The sequence below is a fragment of the Podarcis liolepis genome, assembly GCF_965112155.1.
Source record: "Podarcis liolepis genome assembly, chromosome: 3".
NCBI lineage: Eukaryota > Metazoa > Chordata > Lepidosauria > Squamata > Lacertidae > Podarcis > Podarcis liolepis.
In genome coordinates, this window is record NC_139557.1 from 78,690,117 (window position 1) to 78,702,198 (window position 12,082).

The 12,082-nt window shown below is 41.4% G+C and overlaps 1 protein-coding gene across 4 annotated transcripts in view; it reads left to right on the forward strand.

Annotated features, from left to right (window-relative positions):
* MTR (5-methyltetrahydrofolate-homocysteine methyltransferase) overlaps nucleotides 1-7,567 on the forward strand; it is a 59,076-nt gene extending 51,509 nt beyond the window's left edge. For all 4 annotated transcript variants that reach the window (XM_083496799.1, XM_083496800.1, XM_083496801.1 and 1 more), the window contains 4 exons: nucleotides 468-668; nucleotides 1,940-2,132; nucleotides 3,471-3,583; nucleotides 4,770-7,567. In XM_083496799.1, the coding sequence (XP_083352925.1) occupies nucleotides 468-668; nucleotides 1,940-2,132; nucleotides 3,471-3,583; nucleotides 4,770-4,856 (594 nt within the window). In that variant the 3' untranslated portion in view covers nucleotides 4,857-7,567. The remainder of the gene's footprint in view (nucleotides 1-467; nucleotides 669-1,939; nucleotides 2,133-3,470; nucleotides 3,584-4,769) is intronic.
* Nucleotides 7,568-12,082: the final 4,515 nt, after the last annotated feature.

Sequence of the window (12,082 nt, forward strand, 5' to 3'; positions counted from 1 at the left end):
TGGACTGAATATGTGCTCAGAGGACCCTTTTCTTTAATTCTTAGTGTATGTACACCTGCCTGAGCCACTATTTTGCACCTGCATCTGGTTGTTGGACCTTGGGGTTCTCAGTGTGCGTGTGTGCGTGTGTGTGTTTGCTTTGCTTTGCTTTGGCTTGGCTTGTAAGTTAAAGATCTGTTTATAATTCTTTTCAATAAATATTTAAACACCATCAAATTAACTTTTGAATTGTATATAGGATGATGAGTTTATTATAGTTCATATGGCTGTAAGTGGTATATCATAGTCTTTTGATACGTGTTCTATTTTTATATATTTAATTTTGGAAGAAGAATTGTGAGTTTCTGTTTATCTTGTGCAGCCTTTTGGCATTATGCACCATCTTAATATAACCTCATAAAAGTTTTCATATATGTTTGAACATATTGGGGGGAGAAATACAACTAGACTTTCATTTATTATTGCAGGCTGAGAAAGACTCTTCTTCTACTGATCCCTATTACTGCTTGTCTGATTTCATATCCCCTCTGGAGTCAGGTATACCTGACTATTTGGGTCTTTTCGCTGTGGCATGCTTTGGAGTAGATGAGCTATGCACAGAATATGAGAAGCAGTCTGACGATTACAATATCATAATGGTGAAAGCACTGGGAGATCGCTTAGCAGAGGTAATTATACTTCTGTTAAGTTTCATGTAACAGTTTTCTAGGCGACTGAGATCTAGGTGAATTAATTGACAAGAGAGATTAAAGAGCTGGTGGGAGGCGTGCCCTAGTCCAGCCCCAAGCTGTGTTTTCTTTAGAGTAGATTGAATGGGGAGTTGCCAGGCGTTCTGGACTTCTGTCTGGTAAACAAGTAGAAAGGAAGGATGCAGGTAAACAAATCTTCCAATTTCAAATCAGACATCAAATTCGCACTGGGATTTCCCCAACAAGGTATGTTGCTGTGAACACGAGAGAATGTGGAAGGGCCGCCTCTTTATTATTATGACTACTAGTTGTTGGTAGACCAATTAAGCTGGTAGCTTTTATTGCTCTGAGGAAACATTGCTATACCATAGTCATCCATAATTTTGTGAACTTGCAACATAAACCCTCTTAGTTCTCCCTGTTTCTGAAACCTTTCACCTTACAACTTTTGCACACATTGCCTTCGCTCCTAGTAATTTTGTGATCTATATTGTCAGTTAAGAGAATTCTCGCTGGATTGTTACAATGACAATTTTTTTTATTTGAGCTGGCTGTGTTGTGAGATTTTTTTTTAAAAAAATGCCTGGATTTGAGCTTTTGTTTTAAGTTTTTCCTATCTTATTAATTTTGAATGAAGATTGTATTTTTAATTCAGGTTTTTCTAATTGAAAACAATGAAGCAAACATGATAAGCAATTTAAAACTGGTTTCATGGACAGAAAAAAACCAAATAAGTACACTTTCTTGAAGATTTTTATTTTTTTGCGAGGGAATCATCCGACTTGCCACTTACATGCATCTGAAAGGGCCAAAAAAAGAGCATATTGTTCCAGAGTCCCTGTGGAGTCATATTTCTTATAAACATAGTAATAAATAAAAGTATACCAATTTTCCTGTTTCAGCAGGCTTTTGGAAAATCTAATTTGCTGAGATAGTTTTTCATACTCTCCCAAATATATGAATATCAGGAGGCCAAAGGAGCAGGGTTTGTGTCTTTCCACAGCTTAGCTGTTCTGAATTTTTAAAGGATATGTTAAAAGTGTAGAAATAATGGCCCAGCTTATTTTTATGTAAACATTTCACTATAAATAAGGAGATGTAGGAAATAACCTGGTTTCTTCAACGCTCTTGTCTGTAATGAATTGAAGTCATGGGTAAAGTATACTGAAACACATTTAAGTGACAGATAAAAATAACTGTGTGTTAAGTACTTGGATTCAGACTGCAACTTGCTTCTGCTTTGTTCCAAGGCATTTGCCGAGGAGCTGCATGAAAGGGTCCGGAAAGAATTTTGGGCTTACTCTGAGGGTGAACAGCTGGAATTTTCAGACCTGCGTAGAATCAGATATGAGGGGATTCGTCCTGCCCCTGGGTATCCCTGTCAACCTGACCACCTGGAAAAACTCACCATGTGGAGACTTGCAAACATTGAGGAGGCAACAGGTACTTTAGCTGACGTCTGATTTTAAACTTACTTTTTTTGTTTTTAAATAACCTTTTTCATTATTCATAATTAATTTTATAGTGAATGATTTTAGAATGTTGTTTATGCTGTACTTTTGTACTGTTTTATTGTTGTTAGCCGCCCTGAGCTCGGCTTCGGCTGGGGAGGGCGGGATATAAATAAAATTTATTATTATTATTATTTTATTTATTATTTTCTCTTTTTTGGCCTTCCAGCACCTCCCTAAGTCTCCTCATTCCCTGGGTCCTTCCCAAGCAATCTGATACTCTGTCACCTTGCCTGTCTTTACTCCATCCTCTTTTGGTTCTGGGAGACCGGGGGGAGGTGTGATAAGAATTAACTTCTACACCACCACCTTGCTCATACTCAGGTGAGGGAACATTAAATAAAACATGGAACCAAGGAAGTAAACTCAAGCCCAGCATCCAGGAGCGGCCCAGCGTTAATTAAAACTGTTGCAATAGGACAGCCTTGCCAACCCACTGCTCTGCTGCTAGTTAGAAGGACTCTCACCTGGATTACAAACAAGTGGTGTAGAAGCGAATTTTTACCACAGAAGAGACCTGGTTGCAGCAGGACGGGGACCTCCTGGCGGCTTCAGCAGCCTGCCTTATCTCTGCCTCTTGACCCCTTCTTCTCCAGCCTCTGCTTCTGCCTCTGATTCTGGACTGCTCTCTGCCACGGACTCTCCCTCCTCACTAAACCCTGTTAGCTCTTCAGCGTCCGACACCTCCTCCCCCCACTCTTCTCCCTCTTCTCCTTCTGACCACTCACTGTAATCCCACCACCAATCCCCTGGCTCTGAGCCTTCTTCCCTTTGGGGGGGGGGGTGCCTCCCACCACTTCTCTGCATCCAGCCAGTCCATGACAATAGCTCATTCACAGAATATACTTTTTTGTAATCAGTAAGGTATAACCAAATAATGTTGTATAAGAATGCTGTGGGGCAGCCTCCTCCATCCTGCTGCCTGCCAGCTGTTTTGTACTACAACTCCCATCAACCCCCAGCTAACAGGCCACTGATCCATGGCCCTTAAATTGGGTTATTAGCATAAGTACCTATTTCCAAAGCAGTACCTCTTTAAGTGCTTGAAATGATTCACGTTAATTATCTTGTTAACCCTCAGGTGAGGCACGCCAGTGTCGTAACATCCATATTATACATTGGGTAACATGGGCTAGCGCTGTAGCTTGCCATGCTGTGAGTTCCTCGCTGAGGTGGGATTTGAATCAAAGCACATCACACAGCTCATTCTCCAGCCACAACACACTCTTCTAAGTAATAAACTACAAATGTTTTCCATTGATGCTTGCAGGTATTCAGCTGACAGAATCCTTAGCCATGCTGCCTGCTTCAGCAGTGTCAGGTCTCTACTTTTCCAACCCTGAATCCAAGTACTTTGCTGTTGGGAAAATATTGAAAGATCAGGTAAGGCCTGAGCACCTCTAGCAGTTGTTTGACATCCTTTCTTGCCTTCCCAGTACTATATATTTCAATCTGATAAGGGCCATTTCTTTTAAATGTGATGGGTGCTGTAAAAACCACAAACCTTTTGAAAATAGTTCTTAGATCTGTAAACAAGATCTTTCTGACATGAACTCCCTTAGACCTTTTGTGTCTTTAAAGATTTCTATCCCAAAAGAAGTATCACAAACACTTTTTTTTTTTAAAAAAAGGCCCACACTCTCTAGCTCCTTAGCAGAAAAGGCTTTCAGAGTAACTTACATAAGATGAATAAAAAAACTCAAGATTGTTAAACTGATGGGCTGGGACTGTCTAAAAGACATGGCAATCTAAAAGGCATACTATGGCCTAAAAAAAGGGGATGAGAAGGGAAGAAGAAACTCTCAAAATTACATAGCAATACTTATAAATACCATGTGGAATAGAAACAGTTCAGGGCATGGTGGAGCCAAGTGGATTTGGTCTCTTGGCAAAGCTGATGAGTTGCCCTGTATTCCATTTCAGCCTCTGCAGACACGCGTTAAGCAGGACTGCAGTCACACCAACTAGCCCTGGACCTGTTGTTTCACTGGAATGAACCAACAAACACATTTAAAGGGCCATCGATTGTTTAATGAGCCAAGGGCCTGGTTACAGAGAAACATTTTTTTCCTGGCGCCTAAAGATATGTAATGAAGGCGCCAGGGAAGCCTCCCTGGGGAGAGCATTCTACAGACGGAAAGCCACCACAGAAAAGGCCGTTCTTGTGCTGCCACCCTCCGCGGAGAGACCTCGCATGGAGGAGGCACACAAAGAAGGGCCTCAGATGATGATTGCAGAGTCCAAGTCAGTTTATTTGGGGAGAAGCAGATACATTGGGATCATTTTTTTAATGTCCAATTTGGATCTGCAATTTTTGACATTCTAATTTGAACGTTTTGTGTTTGTTGCAGTAGTTTGGAAGTCTTTGTAGTTTGTCTAGTTTTTTGTCTTATTTTATGTGTTTTTATACTTTATATGTAGAAATGCATTTTTTTTTAAATAAAAAAGGATGCAAGTGTAGAGAGCAGAGGTGGTGAGACTTAATTTCTCAGATACTTTGATTGCACAGAGAAGTTGAAGTCTCAGCTCTTAAAATGCTAAATTATCCCTCTCTTGGTTCATTCTGCAGGTTGAAGATTATGCCTTAAGGAAAAAGATGCCTGTGGCAGACGTGGAAAAATGGCTGGGGCCCATTCTTGGATATGATCCAGAATAACTGTATGTGCATTGAGGGTGGGGGGTGCGTTAGGGCTTTTGTCTTGAGAGATACAAATGAGAAGAAAAGGCAAAGCTTACGACTCATGCACAAGAAACAGGTACCATATGGAGGCAACCACCTCATCCCCGCCCCCAACAAGCCACAGTGTCTGCCACAGCAAAAGCTAAAAAAATCTTGGCAATGCAGTAAATCTTTTAGTTTTGGTCACCATAGAAAATCAGTTAAAATGGCCAACATGTGGTGACCATTTAATATACAGATACAGGTTCGCATGTATCATGTTTCTAATTAAAAGGTCCTCCCACTTGATTTTTGGGGCCCGATGTAAAAGAGATTAATATATACATGAAATGCTCCTGACTTGCTAAGATGTTGCGGCTTTTAATCAGAAAAGTTTAGTATTTAAATGTGCTGTTAGAGGAGCACTAATGAAACGCTACACAGAGCCCATAACCCATAATTATCTCCCTGTGCGAATATTGTTACTGGGTTGAGCACAGCCATTATTATTTATTTGTAGCCATAAAAAATTATGTTAAGACAAATATTTGCACTGATATGTTCCACTGCCCAGGAATATGAATATAATCACAGGACACTGATCTTTGATTGGACTGTGTGTATATATAATGGCAAATAGAGTCAGAAATCTGACAGAGATTATAAGTGCCTTGATTCTGATTTCCACAATAAATTCTCTTTTCAGCCTTTGTCTTTCTAAATAAGCTTACCCGATTGTTCACTGTAGCTCAACTATCTGGTAGACTCAGGAAAATCACGTAATTCTTTGAATTTTTTAATTTCTACTTATATTCACAGGTAGTTAAGCTTTTTGTTCTGTTACTACTGGGGAAAGTTTCTTTGCCTGTCTTTTTTGTTATATACCAACATTTGCCACAGTATTAGGCTCTAAGTCTTTAGGTGTTTACTTCTTAAAGTGTGGCACCACACTAGCTTACCCGCTGCCATAATAAGGTCGGTCGCTTGAAATCTCCACTGAAATTCCCCACCCAATTGCATTTTTGAAGACCTGTGCAATTCTTTGAATTTTCTCAGTTTGAGAGATTAGACTTCCACAATAGAATTTTATGCATTTCATCTTGTAGCATGAGAATAGCACTCTTATTCAAAGAAGCATAAATATCATTTATAAACAGGTCTTGATAGGTTCTGCTCAGAGCCTCAATAAAGTGAAAGTAAACAGTTTACATTTCTTAAGCTACAAAGAAGCATCTAATTTTGTTATACTTGACAAGATCCTGTCCCAGGACCAATAGATTAGAGCTGACTCCAGAAAACAAGGTAAAAAACAGGACTAAGTTTGACATTCTTGAAAGGTCAAATGTATCCTTTCAAGAACAGTTGAAATGTGATGGACAATTCTTAACAGGTTGTTCTTGATGAATGGACATATGGATATGTCCCCAGTGGTTCAGACTGCCAGTCAACGTGTGATGTGCTGAGCTGAGCTGAAATAAGTGTATTCAGTACTGCTTGAGGAAAAGTTGTTTGAGTACCCTGGTTCCATTATCCAAGTATCATGGAAGCTGCTGCAGCATGGCTTCTTCTCATACTCCTTGAATAACTTAGATAGCCCCAGGGCTTTTAGCCTTTCGGGTGCTACTGCATTAAAACTTCTGTTGTCTCTGACCATTGGTCATACTGTTTGAGATAGACGGGAGTTGCAATCCAACAACATCTGGAGGACTAGGATGTTCCTCACCACTGCACTAGAGCATTGCCCCTGTTTCCATGCTGGAATGGAAAGCTGCATTACTGTGATTCCCCTCCCTCCCTCCAATGATCTTGGACTTCTGATTTTACCCAAAGCACTTGGGTAAAATCAAAATGCAGCCGGTTGATCCCCTTTACGAAATCCTTGCCTATAATATGACTGAGAGTCAGATAAGGCTATCAGGGGGGCAATTTGCACAGAGGAAACAGAAATATATCTCGGGGTGGATTTCTTTTGACTACAGAAGGACAAGTTCACAAAAGGATCAACGTTATACTAGCTGCATAGATAAGACAGTGACCTGGTTTGCACGCCGTTGTCACATTAAGCCAAAACATGGCTTAGCACAAATAAACAGGCTTCCAAAGAAGAGAATTTGGCCATTTTTCTTGTCCTCAGTAGTCCTACCACTGCACTGAGCTACACCATTGTTTACCTGAGTGTGTCAGGGGATCATAGTTTTGCTCTCCTGGACCAATCACTAACCATAAACTATTAAGAGAAACATGCCAAACCATGACTTAGCTCAATGGAGCATCAGAATGGCAGAGAAGTAAGCCACAATGATCTAATCTGATGCTTGTGTGTTCACACTAAGCCATAGTCTGGCTCTTTGACATGTGAACCAGGCCTGTGAATGGAAAATCTGCTGCTTGCTTCCTGAAAGTTTGTTTTTCAGTTACCTAGTCCAGCAAAGCTGCCTTTAGGTGTTGATGCATCTGCAATGCAACTTGCTTAGCAGCTGATGTCAATAAAAACAAGAACTTTGATTATTAAACTGCCAAACAATAGAACAGATTCAGAGCATTGTGAAGCGCAGCAGGAAATATGAAAATGGATGTTTAAATAGTCAAAGCTTGTCTGCGTGCTTTATGTAACGGTACATTATTCTGACTTGCATAATGTTTTGTATTATAAATGCATATTGAGACTGAGTTTCAAAAGTTTGCCATTAAATTTTGATTCAGTCAAAGATAGCCTTGTCCATTTTTGTTTCTCTTTTATTAAATGAATGTAAGTTTTCAGGGGTAAGACTGAAAGAAAAAGCAACAAGAGTTATTTATGATGGATGGAGGTGGGGGTGGCTGGAATTCCAGCCTCAGCTTCCAAAAGAAACTGTATCATCGCCAGCCATTGCTTCTAATCAACCCATGGAGCCTCTGGCTGTGAGCTGCCTTTGGTCTTAGGCCTGCCAGAGTTTCCCACCCTGACTCAAGGGCATCTTCCAAGAGGTGAGTACTGTAATCTTTGGGTGAATGGTGGTATGATTTTGTTGTTGTTGTTGTTGTTGTTGTTGTTGTTGTTGTTGTTGTTGTTGTTGTTGTTGTTTGTTGTTGTTAATACCGACGTGTTACTCCAAACTTCCATCCAGATGCCTTTAGCATCAGGGTCAGCATCAGCAAGGGGCTATCTTTATCCTTGCTCCTTTGGTTCTTTAGGTCCCCTTCTAGATCTCAAGAATCTTCAAGAGCTCAAAAACCCTTCTGTTAAATCTGTATCCATCTATAAAACCAGCTATGCCAGTTTGGAGTCTTGTGTTCTCAATATGGAGGCCAGTGACTTACATGGTGTCTGTGATGATCCATATTTTCTTCTTATGCATACAGACAATGTTGTACTGTAATCCAGCCAAAAGATCTGACTTTCAACTATGATGGGACATTTTCCTTTTTTGTTTCCTTCTGCTAGAGAAAAGGCTGCATCCCTTGTCCTTTCAATACGTATTTCCATCACCGACCAATGCAGCGCTCCAACTTTACCCACCCCTTCCACCATAAAGTATTGTGCATTGGTTGTGCAAGGTAAAGGTAAAGGACCCCTGGACAGTTAAGTCCAGTCAAAGGCGACTATGGGGTTGCGGCGCTCATCTCGCTTTCAGGCCAAGGGAGCCTGCGTTTGTTCACAGACATCTTTCCGGTCATATGGCCAGCATGACTAAGCCGCTTATGGCACAACAGAACACCGAAACCAGAGCAGTGCACGGAAACACCATTTACCTTCCTGCCAGAGCGGTACCTCTTTATCTACTTGCACTGGCGTGCTTTCGAACTGCTAGGTTGGCAGGATCTGGGACTGAGCAATGGGAGCTCACCCCATCACGGGAATTCGAACCGCCAACCTTCTGATCTGCAAACCCAAGAGGCTCAGTGGGTTAGACCACAGCGCCACCCGTGTCCCTATTGGTTGTGCACACAAAAGCTGGCATTTGGCAGTCTTCCACTTCCTGTTTTCCTAAGTACAGTTGCATTTACCAAGTCCTGCATATGTGTAACTACACAGAGGCCTCAAGGAAAAATAGCAGGTTGCTTACATATAACTGATGTTCTTTGAGAGATCATCTATGGAGTCGCATAACCTGAAGTTGATTCTGTAGACAGATATTTTGAGATCTTTTATCCAGAATCGTTGCACATGAAGATTGCACAGTAACTTCAGTTACCCGAATTATTTTGAGGAATTAGCAAGGACCACCGATGTGGGTTTGAAGAGAAAAATGCTTATTTACAGAACTAAAATTTGAATGTGTAATTGCTTTGTGGTTTGAGTAAGCAAATGCTTGGAACAGTTTGGGTGAGGATCCATAAAGATTTTAGAAAGTGGTTTCTTGGGGACAAACCATAAAGGACTTAGAAGGTGGTTTAAAGTAAGGTTACCTGAGGAAAAATATGTAATTATATTGAGGGAGAGGCTAGAGGAAAGTTTCCTTCAAGACAAAAATTTGTAGACGTACAACAGTACAATTTTCCCACCACTGTACGACCGAGCATTTTCAGGGAGCAAAGGTAAGGATCGTGAGCCCATCAAGACAGCATGCCATATTTGGCTCATGGCAGTTGATAAATTGATCAGGTGCTGAGTTAGGTATTAGCATATATCTCAAGCCCAAGAGAAGCAAGTAGTCTCATTCTGATGAGGGCAGCCAGGGTACACCCAGGTTTGCTTTCTCTGTTGCGCTTGGAAAGAATCTGCACTCATGGGAGTTGTGTCGCCTGCAGGTTGAACGTTCAAGGGCATTCACAGAGTGCCAACTGAAGTGAGTCCTTTGGTAACAGTGTGGCTGCAAAGATTACCACAAAGCATCACTTAGAAGTTTTCCCTTCCCACATTTGTCCCTCCCCTATGTAACTTTAATTTGGGCACTAATAAAGAGTATTATAGGGTTTTGCCCTTGCAAGTCTACCACTAGCTCCTTCCTGCTGACCTTAGCTAACCCTGTTCCCTAGTCAAAATAAAAAAGTTCCTTCCAGTAGCACCTTAAAGACCAACTAAGTTAGTTCTTGGTATGAGCTTTCATGTGCATGCACACTTCTTCAGATACACTGAAACAGAAGTTGCCAGATTCTTCTATATAGTGAGAAGGTGGGGAGGGGTATTACTCAGAAGGGTGGTGGGAATGGGTGATTGGCAGTTAGCTGAGATGAGCCTGTTGACGACTCTTAACGACTGCAATAGGTCTTGCAGGTTACTTATCTGTAACCTGTTCCCTAGGGAAGCACATGTGCCTGGCAAGTGGCAATAAGTCTACTACTTCCTGGGGATCCAGAGGTTCCCAGAAATCACATTGTTCCAGCTGCTTTCGCCCACTTTCTTGATCATCCTGCTAGCTGGTTGCCACTGCAGCCTCCTACTCCTCTGGAGACTTCCCCGGTGCACTTTTCACATATGGGCTGGCTTGTGAATGCTTTATGCCATTAAGCTGAATTTCAGTGTGTCTTGTACAAACCTCTGCAGTGGTCTGTCGGTGTTTATCTCCCTGCGAATTAAACCAAAATTCCTCTCCGTGTGTGCTTTAATACAGGAAATGATTCATTTCAGCAGACACCATGTGCAGTATCTGTTGGATACTGTGTTGCTAATGCTGAAGTTTGTTTTGAGCTGCAAAGTACTTGAGCCTAATGCTGCTATTCAGTGTTTTTTTTTATTAAAAAAAAGCATGAACCTGATCTAGTCGACACCCTTTATGCACTTATGTGACAGTTGTGACCTTGCGAGAAAATCCATCAGCTATTTGGGGGGGAGGCTGGTTGGCAGCAAGCACTGAGATAGATGTCTTATTGATCACGGGGCTCATTTAACAAACTGCGCTTTAGATACATGTTGGTACAAATTGTACTCTAGTTATTATAAATTACGCTGCCCTTTTACTAGCACTTTTCAGGACTGCTTGTGCTAAGTAGTTTGGAATTCAGGACGTAACTTGTCTCAAAGGTCTAGTTTTGAATTAGGTGGTACACCATTGTCTGGACTGGACTGCCTCAGACTACAAGTTGAGATGCACATAATTCAATTCATAATTCAATGCAAAGAAATCCTCCAGATGCTATAGGGGCTCCGTATGAGAACCTTTCTCCCTGACTATTTTCTTTTATTATCTGTGTGAACTCTGTTGCTTGTTGGGAGGATTATTGAGCCCAGGTACAGCTTTACTGGTTTAATGAGAACTAATCCTAAAGTGGCAAGCTTTTAAATCCTATAAAAGTCTTTGCAACCATTATTCTGTTCTAGATGGGTTTCATTCCATCATAGGCCAAATGGAGTATTCCCCCCCCCCCGTATTTCTCACAGTGGAGGACGGTTGTCAGAAACATTGGCTTTGCGTTTGGATAACCTGCATAAAAGATCATAGCTCCAAAAGGCACTTGTCCAAGCCTCATACATCCAAGGGCTAAGACTGACTTAACCACTCTCTTTTCCCTTAGGTCAAAGTTACAATATTGTTGCACACCATCCCAAACTCTGAGCTGTACGAGATTTCAGGGGTTCCAAGTGCTTACCCAAGACTGCAGTGTCTTTATCATTTATGGTTTATATATAAAACCTGATCAGCTTTACAGCATTAACACCCCAAGAGGGTCTTGCATCCCCCAGAGCTGCAACCTTGGAGTCAAGCAGAAATCAAACATCGCTCTATCTTCCCAGCTTGTTGCTTTGCTTCAAGCTCACATCACTCCAAAAACACCCTGCTCTCCGCTTTGTCTTTCTAATTACCTGTGAATTGCCGGAAGGGGCTCCACCCATTTGCTGTCTCATACAGAGCCCCTTCCTTTGTTCCCTTAATGACCCATTACCTCACTAGGAAACTAGCCTGGCTAGTCCAAGAATTAGAAGAAAACCCAGGCATTCAGCTTAACCCACCCCAAAAGCTGATAACAATATATTAGGAAAGCCACAGGGATTTGGACTGCAATCCTATACAAACCTACCCATGCTGTTTAATATTGATATGAAGACTTATATGAAGAGTTGTAGCGGTATCATCAATATGCAGTCTGTCTGTCCCTCTCTCTCTCTGTGTTTCATTGCTATCAAGAGATGCAGTTCGAATCTTTAACAAGTGGTTACAGGCAGTAATGGGCTTAATGTGGGCCAATAAATTGAAATTGAATCCAAGCAAGATGAATCTGTTGTGTGTGAACAATTCTCATATATAGGAATTGGTAAAACTCCCTGTTCTAGACAGCATTTCACTCCCCTTGGAGGAGCAAGT